We start from the raw sequence: 20426 nt of genomic DNA on the forward strand, positions 1-20426 counted from the left end.
CGCGTGCGAAGTCTCGATACAAATGAAAACGTCAACGGAACGTGGTAAATATTAAAGGGACACTCTAGTAGACATAAGATCCAATCAGATCTCTACTTCCTCCGCCTCAACATTTCTCTGCCATTTACATCTAGACACACCCAACTCCTCTCCCGTATCAATTGCCACTCCATTCGCCATCAATTATAAAGCCAACCACATCACCATAGAAAAGGCTGCCCAGGCCGCACCGCATCACTCGGAGGGTAGATGAGCGCACCTCTCACAGCATCCTCCCCGTCCTCCGCAGTAGGCGGAGGCAGCTTGCCGAGATCTTTATATTTAATCCTAAAGAACTCGCCGTGGAATTTCTTTCTGCACAACGTACACCTCGGTCTGTCGTCTGTTGACGTGTTGACCGCGGCAAACTTTAGCACGTGTGTCATGGTGCATCTGAAGCACAACAGATGCAGCTTCGACCGGGGACAGACCGCGACCGCCCGTCGCAGCTCGTTGTTGTCGTCGTACGGCTCCTCACAAAGCCCGCAGGTGGGCGGGTCCTCCTTCTTCTCTAAGTCCCCGCCGTCCTCTAAATCTATCAAGTTCATAGATTCCCCGCTCGTGGACGGGTCTGCCTGCGGCTGTTGAGGCGCGGGGTGGTGATTCCCCGTCAGCCGGGCCGTAGCCGTGGCCACCGAAATAACCCTCTTCCGAGTCGCGGCCAGAGCATCCGGCACCTTGCGTATCGCGTTCGCGTAAAATGTGTCCCTGACAAGGAAAATGGCCCGAAACTCGGCAGTCGAGATGCGGCCCTCCTGGAATTCGTTCGCGTACAGCTCCCACCTCTCCTTATCGTTCGCAGGGAACATCTGCGTCATCACGCTAAACATCCTCTTGATGTCGTTGTACACCGCAACCTCCGCTGCCTTCTGCTGGTCTGTCTTGTCGGGGCGCAAGCCATGGACGTACGGGTTGATGGGGTCAAAGGTTGTCCCGGCGTAGAGAAGCCACATCTTCGCAATGCCGACCAGCTCCTCGACGAGCTCATCCTTCAGCCCGTTGTCGAGCGCGATCCACGTGACGGCCTGTTTGGCTTGTTGTCCGCGCAGGCGCAGCTGGCGCTCGAATTCGCTCCATTCAGAGTCCGTCTCGATCCACAGCTGCTCCTGACGCACCTGTTCGATCTTGTCCGTCACCTCGACGTCTAGCGTCATCAAGGCGTTGTGGTAGCGCGCCTGTTCCGACGGGTACATGTCGTAGACAGCCATCTCGTCGACATTGGCCCGGGCGCCTCGGCGGTCGAGGAAGAACCTCCGGGCGGCGGTTCTCTCTTCCTGGAGATACCGGCTGTCCTTGTGCGTGTAGTTAGCGCCCAGGACGTCCATCATGCGGGAATGGCGTTTGAGGATGCGCTCAGCCTCGTACATCCGCATCCTGCGGCCGACGTTGGCGGACGCGGGAAGCAGTTGGGTCTGACACCTGCAGTCCTGCATGCGAGACGCCGTCCCCTGATTAGCGTTATCCATCCAGTGATTGTCGTCGCAACGGCAGAACATCTCGGCACGAATCTCCATCCTGACCTGCCTGAGATCATCGTCGCGCATGTTCGCTTCTGGGATCTTGCGCGCGATGGAGTGTTTGAGCAGGATGACGACTTGCTGAAAGTATTCAAATAGATCTGGGTGTACGTCGGTGTAAGGAGGTCCCCTGAGCACGGGTCCGCCGGATCTGTCCTCGTCTCCGTCATTGTGTTTGTCCTCATTTTTGGCTATCTTTAAACCAAAGGCAGAGGCCTTCTTTTCCATCATTTTTCTCTCTTGCTCTGGGTTTCTCTCGGTCAAGTCTCTGCTGAGCTGCTGCTCCTGGCGGAGCCAGGCCTGGCGAGGCAGAGCACTGGAAACGTTCAGACAGTCCGCACACATGCCCTGTACAATTTCGACGACCTTGCCTGTGGGTTGTCTGCAGTTGCCGATGAACGGGTGGGCACAGTAGACCCGAACCTGCTGCATATGGTGTTCCTCTCCAGCCCTCAACCTAACACATGCGTCAAGATCGCCAATTCTGCGGTAGAGCTTCACCTTCTTGTTGGGGAGATCGAGAATGTTGTTATCCGGATGCTTTTGTTTGGCCTCTCTTGACTCTTCAGTCTCGGGGCATTGGTAGAAGATGTGTTTCAGGATACACATGCTTGCGGTAACCGTCGAGGGGCAAGCCTCGGAGTATTGATGCTGTCGCGATGAAGGGAAGGAAATGAGTGTACGATGACACTATAGACAAGAGATGGGTGAGCAGGTTGGAAAGATGGCGTCAGGTTCTTCGGGATGCAATTTCGCCTCGGGGGAGAGCGACGTAGGAATCATTTTGAACCACTGGAAACCCACATCATGATGAACTTGATCTGCGGTAAAAGGAGATAATACGCTTGACCTCGTCGGTAATGATGCTATTGTCAAAGCTCAGGGAGGGAACAATAGGAGAATAGAGAGATTCGTTGCGTCAAAGGGAAGTCGACCATTCCAAGTCCGCCCCCGGGAAATGCCTTGAGAGATGAAAGAAATGCCCATTGACGGTTGATAAAGAACCGAAAAAGACACGGCCACCCATTGAGGGAGCGAGAGAGAAAGAGAGAAACTGCCAACTCTGCTCCACGCAGGTCACAACTACTACACCGACTGTCGAGGTCCAACTCCTCACTTCTAAGCCAAATCACGACCCAAGAAGTGAGACCCAAGGAACTTTGAACGAGGTCGGAAGATATCGCGACTGTCTCTTTGCAACATTGGGCCACATCGAAAAGATCCTCCTTCGATAGAACGTGGTCTCGAACTCCAAGACCCAGTGAATCGAAAGACTTCAATCAACCACTGATAACTGTTCATGAAGACAGCGCCCAGAATAAACGCTTCGCCTGCGAACCACTGGAATGGTCGGTCGTCTGGGTTCTTGATTTGACACCCAGCAGAACCTTCTCACGTTGCGTCGTCTTCGGATATCTCCGTGGCCTCAACTAGCTAAATGCTGAAAGTTGTTCCGCATGAAGGGGCCAATGGATATGGTGTCTGAGCTCAGCGGCTCAACGGACCGCCAACTTGAACCGCCAGGATCTCAATTAATCGAATCGAACTCCATTGTTTACAGACGGACTTTGACCAGCGGGCCAACCGACTCACTAATCAATGGGACTCGTCTCCTGAACTCGCCTAACGCCCAAGTTCCTGGTCGGATCTGCGAGGCCCTCTCATCTCAAGAGGGATGGTTTCGAGCCCAAAGGAGACAACGAATCAAAGACGCGACCCAATAAGGGGACAAAAAAGTATATGCCTCGAATATCTCAATGCGGCTTATCTTAAGAAGTCAGCAAAGCTCATTGACAACCCCAAATATCGTGAAACCAAACACCAACCCCTCGTCAAGTTATTCCGTCAAAGAAAATAACTTATCCCTTCTCATCTGGGCTGTTCACCGAAGTGGTCGGTCGTCTGGGATCTTGAGTTGCCTTCAGTAGTACTCCGTAGGTGCTGCCCCCAGCAGGACTCTTCCCCCCGTCGTGTCGTCCTCGGATCTCTCCGTGGCCTGGCTGAAAGCTGCAAATCGTTCCGTCTAAAGGGGCCGTTGGAGATGGCCTTGGGCTCAATCGCTGAATTGACAGGGTCTTGATGAATCGCCACAGCGGGCCAACCGACTCTGTAATCCCTTGAGTAATTCATAATCGGACTCGTCCTCTGGTTTCTTTGAAAAGCCAGAAGGCCTGCTAGGTTCCCTCTCAGCTCCTACAAGGGCTGGACCAAAAGACGGCCTCGAGCCCAAAGAATCGAATGCGCACCCGACACCATGACAAAAAGCCTTATATCCCTTGAGTCTCTCGATATAGCTCTCGTCTTAAGTCATTGTTGCTCAATGTTACTTCAAAAACTACAGCTCGTCAGCAAAGCTCATTGACAACCCCAAGCCTCGTGAAACCAAACACCAACCCCTCAACTCAACCCATCAAAGACCCCCTTCCTCCCTTTGCACCCGGTCCATCCGTCACCAACCTCATTCATCAACCCCCATCAATCAACAAAACACATCCCCATCATCATCATCAATAGCCCGCAACACAAACCATCCTTATCCAACCTCATCTCCCCCGTCCCTCCGCAAGCGGGGATGAGGCACATCACAGCGAGAGGGAGGTGTGGGTTCCCCATCCAATCCCCCACCACCCCTGCCGCCCAATCACGAACCTACATGGAACCCGCTCCCAAGACCTGCACGAAGATGGAGCCCACGCGCAGATTTTAGGAGGCTGAGCTGAAAAAAAAGGCCACCACCACACTCACACTCTCACGCCCGCGTCGCCCGAGAGAAAGATCAGACCACCCTGTTCTCTTCCTCAAAATGACGAACTCTAACCAATCCTCCCCCCCACCATAGACGAAATCGAGGGAATTAATCGCGAGTGGAAGGAATCGATTTAGATAGATAGATAGGTAGATACCTTACCTTACCACCGCCGACAAACGATGGAAATTGTTATCGGGATTGGCTTTTTTTTGGGCTTCGCAGGGATGAACTCGCGGTTTCTCTCGGCCCCTTCGGCCCTCGGGCCGAATGCGAGGAATGACAGGAAAAAAAAGTACGGCAATAGCCAAATGGGTAAGACACAAAAAAAAGTCTAATAGTGGTGAAGTTCGATAGGGGTGTTCGCGGAGTCCTCGGTCGGGCTCGGTGGAGCCCCGGTGAAGCCCCCTCCAAAGTCTACCACGTCGCCGCCCCCCCCCCCCCTTCTCAGGGTCGGTCATCAGGTGGCAGAAGTATCGCACGCGAGAACCCCTCGGGTTCGCAGCCAAAACAGAACCTACACAAAAGAAGCAAAACCATCACAACAAGAAAAAGACGAATCGTGTCATCATTCCTAGTGTAAGTTTGGGACCTAGGCCGTCGCAGAAGAAGAAAGAAGAACAGCTCCCGACAGAGGGGGAGGCAGATAATAAATACCATAATAAGAACAAGAGGACGCAGACGCTACGGTATCACGATGCCAATTCGTCAAACAACGAGCGTCCGTGTGTGATGAAGAAGAAGAAGAAGAAGAAGAAGAAGAAGAAGAAGAAGAGACAGAACGTTTCCTCCACCCTCTCGTTGGACTCGTCCCGCCAAAATGCCATTTCCCATGATTCCCGTTGCATATAAAATTCCCGGCCTGCCCATCGCGAAAGGTTTAAGGAACAAAAGCAGACCGTTGACCTAATAAAGGGGGGGGCGAAAACAAAAGAATTCCACGACGCCCTCTCCGTCATTCCCGCAGGAGATAACTTTTATGCGATAAAACTCCATTTTTGATATCCCACGCTCCCCACCCCGACCGACCGATGCGACCTCGGCACGCGTTAGGTCGCATACCCGCGTTCTTCGTTGTCGACGCCCTTCACGTGCCCGATGCCATCATCTTCTCCCGCAGCTCGCGACGCTTGTCTTCCAGCTTGAAGCCGTCCTGGGGGCACTCCCATCCGTTGGGGTCGACCTTTATCCTGGCGAGGCATTTCGTGCACCGCCACCAGGCCGCATTCACCTTGCGCACTTGCAGCCAGTCGTCCGTGATCTCGCCGTTCTTCTTGTTCACGTCCTCTTTGTGAACATCCGTGAGGTGGATTCGTAATCGGTCCTTGCGACTGAATGGTTCGTCTTTGCGGTTGCACGCATTGTAGTCGCAGTAGTAGGCCTCGTCTGACTTCTTTCCTGATGCGCCGGCGACGCTGTTATTGCGGTTCCCTCCGCCCTTTCCGCCGGCTGCGGCCTTGGTGATAACCTTGGGGCTCGGTTTGGGCGTGCTCAGTGCAGGCGTGATTTCCTTGACGGACAAGGCTGGTGAAGGTTGAGTTTGGCTGTCGGAATGGGCCTGTTTGTAGTGCTTGTCGAGATCGAGATTCCGCTTGAAAGGTTTTGCGGTACATTTTTCGTATAGGCAAGTGAAGGCGAAATCCTGCGGCTTCTGAATGGGCGACATGCCCGTGTGCACTCGAGGTATTACTTGAACGAGGCCTTCCGCGACGTAGTCTGGCTGCAGCTTCCAAAAGCCGCCGTTTTCGTCGGGCATATAGTCATATTTGGAGCAGTCAAAATTCTCGATGGATGGTTGAGAAGCTTCGGCCCTAAGGGTACGTGTGTTAGTAGAGATTGGCGCAATCGGGGTCGCAAATGGTGGCGTTTCGACAAAAACTTGTCTTCATTTGTTCAAACAGGTAGGTGATGAGCTGGCTCGATAAACTCACCATTGTTGCGGCGGGTCGATGGTGGGCGGGTTGCTTTTGCTGATGGCAGCGTGCGTTCGTTTCGCGGCGGTTGGAGGGGCCATGATCGGTGTACTTGCTTCTTTGGTGTTTTAATCAGCGGTTTGTCTCTCTTCCCCAGAGCGCGAATCTGTCCTTTCCCATCCGTCCCGTATCGCCCATCTTCGTATCGCAAATTACCCCCCAAGGGCATATCCGCCTGGTATTTGGGGAGAAAGAAAATTGCAGAGAATGGGGAATCCAAAGTATCAATCGCATCATCAGCCAGAACGAGGAAGACGTGTACCAACCTTGAGCCTTGTTTGCTGGCATGGCGATGCGGGCGCAATGACAGACGGACGAGTATGAATACCGAAGTCGAACTGAGCTGGATGATATCGATTCTCTCCTGTCAAGCCAGACCAGGGTCGACTACCTGCAGGTCATGAGAACGGCGTCGAAATCAAGGGCGCAGATGAACGTTTGCGATGTGCAGGAAGGAGGAAAGAAGTGGGAGAAAGGGTCATTTCACAGCAGCCGCCGACGGAAAGCAAAGGAAAGGAATGGGATAGGACAAAAAGGTAAGTTTGCGAGAGAAAAACGGAAGGCCCTTTTGGCTCTCGGTTGTTTGTCGTTTCTCTGGAACCAGGAGAGATAATTATTGCTTTTCTGCCACCCAGGGCAGCAGCAAACCAACTGAGCCGACCGACCAGTCAGCGTGAGTGAGTGTGTCCGTACCAACAAGCTTGACGGGAAAAGTAGTATGTAGCAACCGCAACGGCGGCAGCGGCAGCGGGAGCAACACCAACGGACAGAGCAGAGCAGAGCAGAGCAGAGCAGAGCAGAGCAATCGGGTCAGGCCCAGCCAGGTTCACCGTTCAGTTCAGGCTCAGGTCCGGCGGCGCCCGTACGAACGGCACATGCAGTGCTGTACTCTCGCTTGTTGGTGACTTGCGACCGATTCAATGCCTGCTGGTGCTTGATGCTGGGCTTGGTGCTTGGGACGATGGAGTGAGGCATGCAGTGAAAAGGGTACCTTTTGCATGGAAGAGAGCAGGAGGGCGAGGTATCTCAGTCCCTTAAAGTAACCGACCTTACCTTAGCTTACTTGACATGGCAGGGACCTCGCGGAAGTAAGGGTAAGGGTATCTGCAAGATGTAGCAACACCATCAGCAACAGCAGAAGCTACTATGTACGAAGCTATGCGGTCGCTTTGCAGGCGTTGGTAAGGAACCTGGAAGGTGAAAGTACAGAGTATTCAACCACCACCACCACAATAGGGCATGGTACGTACACGCCCGTTCGTAGCAACACATCTGGTGAGCGTGGCGGGGTTCCATGGTGTTTGTCCAATCCCGGGGAAGGACGGCAGGCCCAGTTCGGCGTTGAGCAGGAGGGGAGTGCGGCGTCCTGCTCGACCCGGGGGGGTAGGTAGTCAGGGGAGGGGTGTCAGGATGTCTGGGTGTGGCCCCCCAAGTGACTTGGCAAGAGTGAGGGATGAGATGTGATTGAGAGTATTTACTATGCAGTAGGTAGGAAGCAAAAAGTGGTAGCAGCAGCAGTAGTAGCAGTAGGCTGTAGCAGAATCAGCAAGCAAACCGGAGAAGCTGTGTTTGCCAGGTAAGGTAGTTGTTATGCGAGCGAGGGTTGACCAATATGCGTGCGGCACCAACGGATACACTGTTGTCCATAGATAGGTATCCGTGGTCACTGTACCGTACGCCACGCCGTTGTTTGGTCGGCATGTCTGGGTTTGGGGGGACGATACAATAGACCATGAACCATGTCTCGGCTGTATGATGTGCTGTACGTGCTGAGATGAGAATAGAAAAGTTGCCCCGTTGCTGACTATCCGAATTTTGGACCGGAGGGATTGAGATCGGAGGGGAGGTTGATGGAGGGAGGGGGGAGACGGCAAGGATTTTGGGGAACGGGCGTGTCCATCCCGAAGAGAGAGAGAGTGTGTGTGTGCGGCGCGGCGGACAGATTGTGAGGAATCCTGTGCAAGTGTGCAGAGCAGAATAGACGACCACTGGGTCTGTTTGAAGGACCTGAGACGAGGCGAACGGCTTCGGCTTCTGGGTTGATTGTTGAGCAGCGTCGGGGGGATGAGGAGGAGCAGATGGTGATGGACAGGTGCGGGAGATGACGTTGGTTGCAATTTTGCACGGATACGGGAGGGAAGTTTCATGGATGGATTGTTCGGTTGGCGCGAGAGCAAGGGCAGGGAAGGCCAAAGGCAGGGTATTCGTACGAGATGCAATGTCAGCCTTCCATTGAGAGGAAGAAACCATGCAAGTGTCTGGAAGATGGCAGGGACCGGTGCGGAAGCAAAGTAAGGCAAAGTAAGCTCGGGGCCTGCAAGAAGAGGTAAATCGTAACGCAGCGGCATTGCATCTCTCTGTGCAGGTGCAGTATCAGCGGGCACCGAACCATTGAAGCGCTAATCAGCCAGCTCATATGCGTAATCGCAGAAGGGAAGAAGGGTCGAGGAAGATTGAGCTGCGAACTGGTGGTCGGTCGCGGTCAAACAGCTGTGCTCCAAACAGCTCATGTGCGTGGGTCGTCTGAATCCTGAGATCCTGAGTCAAGGAAGCTCACCCACGGGCGCCCTGACCAAGTGGGCCGTCATCGCAGCCGCGAGATGATCATTGATCAGGGCCCCAACAGCTTTGTGGAGTGGGTGGGGTCGTGGATATCGTTGGTCGTTGGTTCACTTTCGTTCCGAACTTTTGTGGTGTTGGTGTATGGTGTGGACGTTGTTGGTGTGTTCGTTCGGTTGGACATGGGATGAGATGCAATGTCCATCCGTGGATGCATATTCATGTTGTACGGGTATGTGATGATGGGATGGCCAGACTCAGACTCAGGCCCTGGCAGATTCGAAAAAGACAAAGACGCGGCAAGACGAAACAGCATCTGACGGAGGCAAGAGAGACACAAGACAGCAGATGCAAGAAGCTTAGGTGCAGGAAGGTAGGCACGCACGCACGGCAGGTGAGTTGATAAGGTCAGGCAAGCGTGGTAAGGTAGGTAAGGAAGAAGCAAGCAGGAAGGAGGCGCCGCGCCATGTGCTGTGATTGGCGAGGCAAACCGGGCAAGACTTGCATTCTGGGGGAGCATTGCATCGCGACTTTATTTCTTCTCCTGCCCGTCGTTGTTTCTGGCGCAAGTGAGGTGAGGTGAGGTAGGTGAGGTGCAGTGCTACGTTCCCGCCCAAAAATGTCCGACGGGAAGTAGACCGAAGAAGGTGTTGTCCATGTGCAACGCAACAACGCCTTCCAGGTTTCTCAGGTATGTAAGGTAGTTCCTGCTTGGTTTTGCTGGCTGGTTGTGCCTGCCAGACATGCAACGGGAAGCGACGAAGGGCAGGAGGAAGGCACGCGAGCTGGATCGTACCTGCCCAACTCGTGCGCATATTAAGGTCTCTCGTTCTGTAGATTCGTAGAGAAGGTGCGTCTTGGCACGGAACTGCCCATACAAGCCATGTCCCATTCCGTCCCCTGCCTCCCAACTCGTACGGATTCCAATATCTACCAATATCAATTTCCATCGCGGATACCATTCCAACTCAGAGTCACATCTTGTTGGTTGGAGCAGGCGACACGCGACATGCGACTTGCGCCCGCCGTCGGTTGGTTCAACACGACTCGCGGTTCCAGAACGAGAAGGCACCCGCACAAGTTGATAAGCGAACCGCATGTGAAATGTCTCCTACTGGTAGGTTCTGACAGGAAGGAATACTTAATTGCGCTGCAGGATAAGTACGCATTGACATCCAACAATACCAACAGCATTGGGCTGAAAAAGCACTCGCGCCATCACACCCGTCATCCCTTCTTTTCCTCCCCCATTCCCAGTCCGCATTCCACCGCTCCCATTGGCGTCATGTCACGATCCGGATGCTATGCAGTAATAGGCATGGTCCTGCTTTTGGTATGGCAGTAGCGTCACTCGGGCATCTGGGGCTGTCCCTGGGGACAACTGCAGCACCTCACTTGAGCTTCACAAGCGTCGTGCGTGTCGCTTGGGCTTCTCGCTTCTCCCATTAGGTACAGCTGAGCCGTCATTGGCCCGCTCCGTTTGCTTCCAATTCGCCTCCCGCCCTCCATCACAGACCACAGCTGCTGCCGTCCGACCTCTCCCACCGCCCACCGCCTCCAGACCCCAGATCCCCGGCCCCATCACCATGAAGCTTCGGTGCTTCGGGGGACCCATCCGGCTTCTTCTAGAGATCCATATCACGCATCGCATATGCGGTGTAGAAACGTTCGGCAGCCTCTCGTTGACTTGGCCGCCTCTCACTTGCCAGCACCTGCATGAGCGACCCAGCTAGGCTTACGTCCTTGTCTTGTCCGGTCCATTCCATTGCCGTTCCGACTCATGCTTATCCTGAAAGTGCGGCACTCTCAACGGCAACGGCGAAGGCAGGGACACCACCGATGGGAGAGAAACAGGAATTGTGCTGCGTGGGCAGTGAGACGTTGGGCAGTGATGGTGATGTAAGGTGGTGGTGGTGGCTGCGCCGGCCAAGGTCGTAGACAGCCAGAAAGTCAGATAGATAGCTGCTACCTGCGACAACCTACCACACGCTCACACGCTCAGTACCGTCACTCACCACCAGTCACCACACCTATTCCGAAGGTGCCTGACGTACAGAAAAGTCTGCATTCGTGCAAGAGCGAGGAGGGGCGGTCAGAGCTCGTCCTCTCCCCTCCGCTTCCTTCGTTATTAACCTACCACATATCCCCTCCTTTACCTCTTGTCCTCGTCGTCTGTACCCCATCTTTCCTCCTTCTTCGTTTGCTGCGAGTTGGACGGGGATGTCGAGATGCCTCTTTTGACGCGGTGACTGCAGGAGGAACACGGACCGTCACGTCACGGGCAACGAATAGGCGACCCGACATCTCGCTCTCACCAGCACCCCGAGGGAGGTGAGAGAGAGGGAGGAAAAGTGCCCTTCTCCAAGATACCAATCTGCGGTGCCTTTATCGCTTGCCGCACCTTCACGAAAGCTCCCTTTCATTCTCGGCTCATCCTGCTCCCACCGTCCGAACAGGCGCACTCTCCACCCCCATTCCACCAACCATTCCGACTTTTGTCTTCCTCTCGGTCTCGGCCTGTCGACCGTTCAGCCCGGCGAATCTTGCCCTCCCGTCGCCGCATACCGGACGATACCTTGCCTTACTGGAGCGACAGGGGGCCCCTTTCTCCAACGCCGTGCCGTTTTAGCGCAAATCAATCAGCACCCCTGAGCTGTTGACGAGATTACGGATCCAGCAAAGCATCCGGGAATTAAAAAAAGAAAACGCGGGAAAAAGTTCGGTCACTGCTTTCCGGAGCATCCAACGCAACGCACACGACCAACATCACGACGACACTGTCATCGGCTTCATCGACCTAAACAGTCACCGCCTCTACAAGGTAAGCTATCCCGTCCCGTAATGTCGCTGCCTGCACAAGGTGCATCTCCAGTCTGCGGCCCAAGCCCCAGGTTACGTACTGCTCTGTCGTCCGCGTCCAACAAAAAAAAAAAAGCTAATTCCCTGGCGGAATGGAGCTGAAAAGACACATGGCCTAAACCCATCCAATTGTTTCAAAGCCTCCATTTCTTCCACTTTGACCGACCCTGCACAACCCGCTAACCTGCACCTTTTCATATAGACCACTGTCTTTTCTTGCGAACTCCTTTGCGACCGTCACTTCGACACTTCTCTTCCGACTTCCTATCCATCTCCACGCGTACCCCTAACCGGCCACCACCGACACAATGGCTCGCATCCAGATTCCCATCGACGCCCTGACGTCCCGCCTGAACATCCAGGACCGCTTCAACAGCATGCGCTCCGGCGGCTTGACCGCCAGGTTCGCCAACCTGCGTCCCGTCGGCGAGTTCTTCGACATGAAGCGCCTCTCCAAGCCTGGCAACTTTGGCGAGGTCCAGTCGCGATGGAACTACAACCTCTCCTACTTCTCCAGCAACTACAGCGTCGTCTTCCTAATGCTCAGCATCTACGCGCTGCTCACCAACTGGCTGTTGCTGTTCGACATCATCTTCGTCGTTGCAGGCATGTTCCTCATCGGCAAGCTTGACGGCCGTGATCTCGAGATCGGTACCTTCCGCGCCTCCACCTCCCAGCTGTGGACCGGTCTCCTCGTCATCGCCATTCCCGTGGGCCTGTTCGCGTCGCCCTTCTCGACGCTGCTCTGGCTCATCGGTGCTTCTGGCGTGGTCATTCTCGGCCACGCTGCTTTTATGGACAAGCCCATCGATGAGGCTTTTTCCGGGGAGGCGGTCTAGACGGTCGGCCGCGAGCTCCCAAATTTGCGCCCCAATGGGGAAGACCATCGAGGCGCGGGCGGAGGAATCAGGGAGCAGCGCAACGGGGGCATTGGGATAATGGAGAGAGAGTCGAGGAGCTAGACACGGACGAGAACGATTCGGATATACAAGGCGTTGGTTTGGTTTCGAGGGGCAAGCGGATCGCCAGCGACTCGCTTCGGTTTACGGGTACAGACTTGGGTGACAGGACGGGCACATCGCGGAGGGGCTATGAATATCAGTCAGAGGACGAAGACGACAGCAGCGAGGACGATAGCGAAGAAGACGACGACTCTTCTGAAGACGAGTTCGAGATCGATTGGGATCAGCTTTCGCCGATGGAGCGGGAGGAGGCATTGGTACAGACAGCACTGGCTCGCATCCGCCGTGCCCAGGAAAAGGGCAGAGCAGATGTCAAGCTCAACAAGGACGAGATGGCTGCGCTGGAGCGACACAAGAAACGCATGGCAAAGGAAGCGCGCAAGCAAGAGCGCAAACGGCGCAAGGAGAAGGAGCAACGCTACTCCATCCCGCTGTCACAATTGCAGGCACCGATTAGAAGACGGTCTCCGACTGCGGACGATGACTTGCCGCTCCACCCGTCTCCTGGCACCTTCGACGCGGTTCAAAACCGAGGCGCGATGCCGCCTGTGGGCTACTTTCCTCCCCCGAACGCTTCTCGCACACGCCACCGTTCATCAACTTCTTCCTCCCAGCGACCTCCTTCGGGCGGCGAACCACGGGGTTCGTCGCCATTCCAATACGCGTACGTCGGTTCGCGCCAGGCCTCGGACAACATGTCGCCGGCGTCGTCTACATCATCAAAGTCAAAGTCGAAGGCGGCGGTCGATCCTTTCCAGTTCCAGACGGAGGGTTCCAGCGCCCAAGGCATTGTAGCTCGGCGTAACGTGTCGGGCTCAACAGATGGCAGACGGACTCCTACGGTTCCAGCTACCTCGCGCGTGACCAGGTCGCGGGCTCCACCTCCGGAGTCGGCATCGTCCAGCGACAGCAGCAGCGAGGAAAGCACGGAGGAGAGCACCAGCGACGGTACTGGAAATGGCGCGCAGATCGTCGAGCCTGCACCGCCGCCGCCGCAGACAAGGCGCGGCCGGAGGGAGGCCATCGTTGTCGAAGAGGCTGCATCCCGCGAACCAGCGCGTGAGTCGTCGCGGGGCAAGAAATCGTCTAATCCGTCGCCGTCTAAGAGAAAGCCCGTCGCGAGCAGGAAAAAAAAGAAATGAGTGTCGCCTGGCGTTGTCTTGTATGCATAATAGAGCCTTATTTCCTAATGAATCCGTCTCAACCATTCAAACAGTTGTGTGCTTCCAAGTGAATTGGTGTCTAAGGTCATAATTCGTCTCTTGATCTATACTAAAAACGTATGCATCATGCATCTATATGTAAATGCGCCCGCCAGGTCGACCCCAGAAGCATGGGACGAACCAGAATCTTAACCTTGCCCCAAACGCCCAAAATCGATATATGGATATAACCTTCCCAAGCAACAAAAAAACGCAATCTGCCCTTCGTCCCAGACGAAACCTTTCATAAACCCATAACCACCAGACCCCTCTTTTTCGGAGGTGTCAATCTACACAAACATCTTGGCAATGCCATTCACGATCCCGTCGCTCCACCCGCCCTCCCTCTCGACGCTCCTGCGCTCCCACGACATGCCGCCGTCGTAGCCGCGCTCGACGTGCACGCTGCCGCCGCGCGCGCCGGCGCCGCCGAGGCCGGTGGTGGCCATGCGCATGGCCTCGCCGACGAGGCCGACGGAGTCGCCCTGGGCGGCTTTCGCGCCGATGCCGATCATGCGCTCGATGCCGGGCGGCAGGCGCAGGCCGAAGCGCGCGAGGAGCGCGGTGAGGAAGCCGCCGGTGATGAGGGGCATGATGACGAGCGCGAGGACCTTGTAGGGGTGCTTCTTGGCGTAGTAGACGAGGTCGCGCCAGAGGCGCTTGACTTGCTTCATTGTCTTGTGGAGGAAGCCGGAGCGCGGGGAGCGTTTGTAGTAGGAGGGCGAGCGGCCTGGGATTCGGGGTTAGTGGGTGGGATGTCTTGGATGTCGCGGGGCACACGGGGGAGGAGAGCACAGAGACATAGGGCACAGAGTACAGAGACACGACGTACCTCCAAAGCCGAAGAAGCCCGACGAGGAGCGGGAGGCATTGGGGATGCCGAAGAAGCTGGAGCGGGACGAGTTGTGCTTCCTGTAGTGGTCGTCGCCGCCGCCGAAGATGGAGCCGACGATGCTCGGGGCGCTGTGCCGCTTGTTGCTCTTTGAGCGGGAGGAGGAGTTGGAGCGCGAGCGGTGCTTGGATTTGGAGGATTTGTGGTGCGAGGAGTGCCGGCGCGAGTGGGATGACTTGTGGGAGAGGACGGACCCGTTGTCGAAGTCGAAGAAGCCCATTGTTGCGGTGTTTTATGTTCTCTATCTGAAGGGTGTTGTCTAATTGTCTAGAGGAGGGGAATTGAAGACGGGAGGGGTTCTGGTTCTCGGAGCAGGGAAGATGGATGCTGGCTGCTGGGAGTAGTTCGCGGGACGGGTGCGTAGGGCTGGTGGCGGGTTTGTTGGCGTGGTTCGGTTGTGTGAGCTGGGGGAGAGGATGGAGGAGAGCAAGGTTGAAGAAGGACCAGCTTGGGATCTGTGCTGGAATGGCTTTCCTTGTGAGAGGGGTGAGGAAGGTGAGGGATGGGAGGGAAGCGAGAGCAGTGGAGGAGGGAAAGAAGTGGACGTGGAGGAAGAGAGTGTGGGTTTGTGTGTGAGAGAGAGACTGGGGGGAGAAGAGGAATCCACCACGGAGCGCGGAAAGAGAGTGAGAGAGTGACAAGATATGGACTCGGTGTAACCTGGAACACACGCCCGTTTTTTTCGTGCGCTTGTCTTTGTATCCCCCGCCCCTCTTGTGTGTGTGAGGCTGGAGAAATGGAGAATGCGACGTTGGGGCTTTTTCTTGCTCTTGCGCACGTGGGGTTTGGTTATTCTTGGATTTGAAGCTGTTTGATGATGATGAAAAGCTATGAATGGCTAGTCATGGGGGTATCTGCCTTTTTAAAGCCTTTTTCAAGGAGGATGAATTGGGCCAAATTCGATGATACGAAACTGGTCACCTTGGGCTTCAAGGTGAAAAAGCTTAGGTTCGAAGATCAGACGTTCTGGATTCCGTTCAAGCTAGGGGGGGCCGCTTGATCGTGGAGCTCTCTGGTTTGCTTGAAGAAGTGGACGACGCAAGGTTAGAGGCCAGGACGCGCGCAGCGGGCAATGTGGACTCTTTTCTTCGCGATGCGAGTGTGCGTTTGCAGCCTCCGTCGTTTCCTCTCTCCTGCGTTTTCGTCTCGTCTTTTTTCGCTAGTGCCGGGGATTTTAGTCTGGCGATTGTCGATGAGTGGACGGGGAAAAGTGCCGGGAACGATGATGTGGTCTGTATGGAATGTGGAATATGGGAAAAAATGTGGACGGGATGCCCTCTTTTTCTGCGGGTGTGAGAGGTGAACCGGAGGGGGGAAACCAAGATATGGCCGGGGTGGTCGCTTTCTGGTAGCGAGGGTTTCTTCGATGTAGGCCTGGTCCGTTGTTGAAGAGTCCAGAACGTGGTAGGGCCAATTGAATGTGCGAATTGCGCTTTGGGTAATCAGGTTTCGCTGCAGTCGAGAGTTTTGGGGCATATACGACGTTGTGAGATGTGGTATTTTCTCTTGTTTGCCTTTTCTGATAGAAACCGGCGGTGAGAGGGAATTGGAAATCTGACTGATATTTTTTTGCAGATTTGTGCGAGGACTACGGATTATGGGCTATGGAAAGTCTGCCTTCTGAGACATTTCGCGGAGTTTGCGACTGAGGATGGCAGACGGGCCAAAAAAGAAGATGGCTGGGGATTTTCGGGGGCCTTGTCTCTGATGACTGACATGAACCTCTGGGCAAAGCGCAGGCACAGGCACAGGGTCCCCCAGCTGCGTGCGATTTGCGAAAGCTCCTCCCAACTCCTCCGCAAGAGCTCTGAGCTTCGAAAAGAGCTGCGTGCTCCGTGCACGAACTGGGCTGCGCTAGCAGATGAGAAAAACGTGATGGAGGGTGGCGCTAGGCGGGTTCTGGGTTAGGGCGGTGGTTGATCAGTTGCGGTCTGTGGAGAAGAGGGAGGGCTGGGATCGTGAGAGGTTTGTTCGCTTTTTCGTGTTGGTTGGGAGGGGCTTTTTTGGGTGGGTGGAGGGGGCCGTTTCGAAGTCTTGGCTGTTTAGCGATTTGATTTTGGAATTGGGCCTCAACGCCAGAGGACCGGTTTTTCGATATTGATGATGGCAAAGCTGAGATGAACTCTTACCGCGAGTACGGCTAGCCCTGTCTTCTGAACTGTGGGTAGGACGGTCAACACCCCGCTGGTTGAAGACGGGGCCGTCAAGACTACGCAGGCATGAGAGTCCGCATCGCCAATCTTTCTGTACCTTTCGAACGCGGCAGGGCCAATTTAAATCTCAACAACGATCACTAGCCGGCCCAGAACGGATGATTGAACTTGTACTTCTCCCACTTGGCCCTTCACGGCACGAGACGTGGTGGGCATCTACACCCGGTGCACGTCATCTTCCGGGCGATGATTTTGCTCTAGATCGTCATTTCTGTTGTTTCTGGAACATATGTTTAAGTATTATTCAGCGCGGTGCTTTGTCGTAGCATGAGGCACACGGAGTTGCAACAGAAGGTTAGTAGATCTGGCCTAGGCGGCCTGCTTCGGATAAGTCCCCTCGATGGAACATTTAATGTTAGAAAGGCATCATTCTGTTGTTCCTTGTTCCAAAAAATCAGACACCGAATGTATTCCTTTTATACATGATGCGAGAAAGAGCCGTTTCGGTCTCTTAGAAAAATCGGGTCGATACATGTACTCTCACGATTGGGTACTAATAGGCATATGGGGAGCACTTCAGTAGACTCAATACTCCATGGGAAATACCTTCAGCTGGTGTCCAGGCGGTTGAAAGCTCGTCGTGCAACATGTCCTTAAAGAAAAGGCTCATACGGTTCTCAGAAGACATCATTTCAGTCGGGGTCTCTGTCAAGACCGGCTGGGCCCACAGGCTTCACGTCAATGTTTCTGTCGTTGAGGACGTATTCATCGCAACAGTCTGCATGTAATAATGCGAGACAGTTACATTTTGAAGTCCATACTCACGTTGAACGGGTTTCCAGGAGTCGTATGAATAGGACTCAGCTTCCTTCGAGTGCTAAATACGTCCCACTGTGAAGTCTTCATGACTTTGAGCTGGATACGACGACGACAATCACATTGCTTGCTATTGGTGCTTGAAGGTCTCCCTCTGAGTTTTATGGCTGGGGCTAGCCTGATCCACAAGGCCACGAGGGAAACTCTGCGATGTGTGAGGCCTTTGCTGAGCCTGCTGATGTCACAGAAAGGATCTCGTAAAAGGAAATACCTTGAGATGACGGGGAAGCGCCAGAACACACAATAAGGTCTCGGGGGAGATTCGCGCTATTTAGGACCAAGGTTTTTGCCTCAGACCAAACAGACCTGTACGTTACATTGTGTCCTGACGATGTCTTGCACATTATTCATATCCAATGTGATGGTTGCTGTCGTCTGTCTCTGCCCACTGCCATCCGTTGGGTATTCGCGGCCTTGAATGGAAGTTTGCTTTAGGCACTTGGGAATAACTTAGAAGCATTCCTTAGATTTCTACACCCAGGACTACGTCGGTGATCATAAAATCTTTCCAGACGTCTCGGCACAAACGTGGATTGGTTTCATGCCGATCACAATCGCCGGCGCCTATGCTTTTTATACTGTAAAATAAATAGAATCCGTGTTTTAGCCTCGTTTTGAATGAAATTTGCGCTTCACATTGCATATCGCTCTTTGAGTTGAAGCACTATTGCTAGCTGGTGTAGTCTAAAATGACCACCATCAAGACCATGATGAAAAAGAAGAATATATAAGAAACCGCTCCAAGATCTTCTATTATCGGAGTCTTAGGCAAAATGGGTTGGCCTCTGATCTCCTGTGAGGTCTGCACAATGTTGATGTGAAAGACGTGCGTGACGTGGTGTTCATTGGCGTCAAGGTTTGCACTGTCGTTCTTGCCCATGTTGTTGGAGTTGACCTTGAGAGCGGCAAATCATCACTCATCACTCTCATCATCTACAAAGTATTTTACAGTATCATCTGCTGCATAATCTTCAGGTTACTTCAAGACTCACACGACGAGAGGCTCGTTTCTTCTCCATGAACCGTCACGTCATTAGAGGTGAATGCCACCCCGATTACAAATCTTGGGCGAATGCCCGTGATCTCACGAGAGCGTTGCCGTGGCCCCAAAGGCTTCAGAGTCGGCCAATACAGACCAAGCTAAGCTTGAGAGACGCTCGATGAAGTTTATTTGAGAGCATCGTACCTACCACTGCATCCTCAGAGAAGACAAATGTTTCTTGAGGGCTCCTAGGGTTCTCATTGTTAAGAGGGTCAAGAGCACCGTTGGCGTGTAAGCGGGCAAGAGTTTCTCATAAATGACACCATGGCCTACCCATCCCTGGCTTCGTCTATCACTCTTCGGCGGTTCCTAGTTATTCAAGTATCTCAATCAACCAATACGACTACTGCATGTCACCAAACTTTACGAGAATAATGTCTGTCTTGTATCATTTATGCGATACTTAAGACTTATTTCTCAGCATTTAGGCGGAGGGACAGCACTCAATGCTGGATTTCATGCTGTTAGGTTATTATCATTTCATTGACGGATATCCTTTTTGTTGTTTGCCTAGAATTGCATATGTATAAAGGTAGCGACCCGCCACCTCCCTTCTTTGCATGACAATCGTACTCGTGGATCCACGCAGCAATGTGCGATGGTGCTCTTAGTTCTCGGGTAAGATGTCAAAAGCCCTCATGGTCTTGTGGTAAGCCCCCTGGTCCCTCAAAGGCAATCTCGTCTCTACTCAAGTGAATCAGTCCATCGTGCACTCATCCCCCTTCATTATCCTTGCTTCTGTCCATGTATTCTATCCAAAGATGATAGAATGAGTACCTCATGTCGCTTGGCCACAGCTTTTGCCGCCTGCAAGACTGAGAGAGCGGGGGAGGCTTTAGTATCCCTGCGATTCAGTGCTCAAGATAACAGACAACTATTGTCTCTACGGAGATGATACCTGCTAGAATAGCGACAATATATAAGCTTTAGCAAGTTCACGATCATAGAAACACTGATAGAGAACGTTGAAGGCGATATCGCTTGGGAGTGGCGCCGCGTTATGATAGCGCAAAGTTTCAGATTATCGTGCTCAGCTCGTCTGTGTCGGATCATGACCAGCCGATATTGTGATAAAAGAAAGGTCTGCAATTACTGTAACATAGATAGCAACAGTGATCGACGAAGCTTTGGTGTGTCTACCCTTCCACCGCACTGATGTTGCATCATCTCAGCGTTGTTCGCAGCATAGGCTGTCATGCTTCATAGAAGCTCGTCTTCCGCTTTTATCAGAATTTTCTGGTTATCGTTGAGGAAGTATTCCTACGAAACTAAAGATGAAGACTATGAAGAACCAAATCTCCATTTGATGAGAGCACTCACACTGACGACGGCTAGTTTACATGGACACCGTAAAGAGCGCATTGCCGGGATGGCAATACAGCCTTATGGACATCTAGGTGATCTTGCTACTTTAAGACTCACTGTCTCAAAGTTTGTGAGTTCAGCCTGATGATTTCTTCTTTCGTATTCTCCGGTTGTCTCACTCAGAGAATAGATAGAACTTATCTTACAGGCAACTCTCAGTATGTCTCTTTCTCTCCCGGTACCCTGACTATACCTGGGAGAATAGCCACAAGATGATGGATGAGCACGATGTAGTTAAACA

At 53.6% G+C, this 20426-nt stretch overlaps 4 protein-coding genes across 4 annotated transcripts; 1 reads left to right on the forward strand and 3 right to left on the reverse strand.

Annotated features, from left to right (window-relative positions):
• Positions 1–200: 200 nt before the first annotated feature.
• Positions 201–2165, reverse strand: CGCS363_v000388 (uncharacterized protein; the record flags this gene model as incomplete). The annotated part of the gene is made up of 1 exon (XM_036632237.1): positions 201–2165. One exon carries the CDS (start codon positions 2163–2165, stop codon positions 201–203), a length of 1965 nt encoding a protein of 654 aa, XP_036502246.1.
• Positions 2166–5389: 3224 nt separating this feature from the next.
• Positions 5390–6563, reverse strand: CGCS363_v000389 (uncharacterized protein; the record flags this gene model as incomplete). Its single annotated transcript, XM_036632238.1, has 3 exons — positions 5390–6113; positions 6234–6333; positions 6542–6563. 3 exons carry the CDS (start codon positions 6561–6563, stop codon positions 5390–5392), a joined length of 846 nt encoding a protein of 281 aa, XP_036502245.1.
• Positions 6564–12001: 5438 nt separating this feature from the next.
• YIP3 (Prenylated Rab acceptor 1) lies at positions 12002–13797 on the forward strand (the record flags this gene model as incomplete). The annotated part of the gene is made up of 2 exons (XM_036632239.1): positions 12002–12526; positions 12796–13797. 2 exons carry the CDS (start codon positions 12002–12004, stop codon positions 13795–13797), a joined length of 1527 nt encoding a protein of 508 aa, XP_036501287.1.
• A 350-nt stretch (positions 13798–14147) lies between these two features.
• On the reverse strand, positions 14148–14969 carry CGCS363_v000391 (uncharacterized protein; the record flags this gene model as incomplete). The annotated part of the gene is made up of 2 exons (XM_036632240.1): positions 14148–14587; positions 14690–14969. The coding sequence occupies 2 exons, from the start codon at positions 14967–14969 to the stop codon at positions 14148–14150; spliced, it is 720 nt and encodes a 239-aa protein (XP_036501288.1).
• Between the last annotated feature and the right edge of the window lie 5457 nt (positions 14970–20426).

This window comes from Colletotrichum siamense, assembly GCF_013390195.1.
Source record: "Colletotrichum siamense strain Cg363 chromosome Unknown KSG_Cg363_contig01, whole genome shotgun sequence".
Classification (NCBI taxonomy): domain Eukaryota; kingdom Fungi; phylum Ascomycota; class Sordariomycetes; order Glomerellales; family Glomerellaceae; genus Colletotrichum; species Colletotrichum siamense.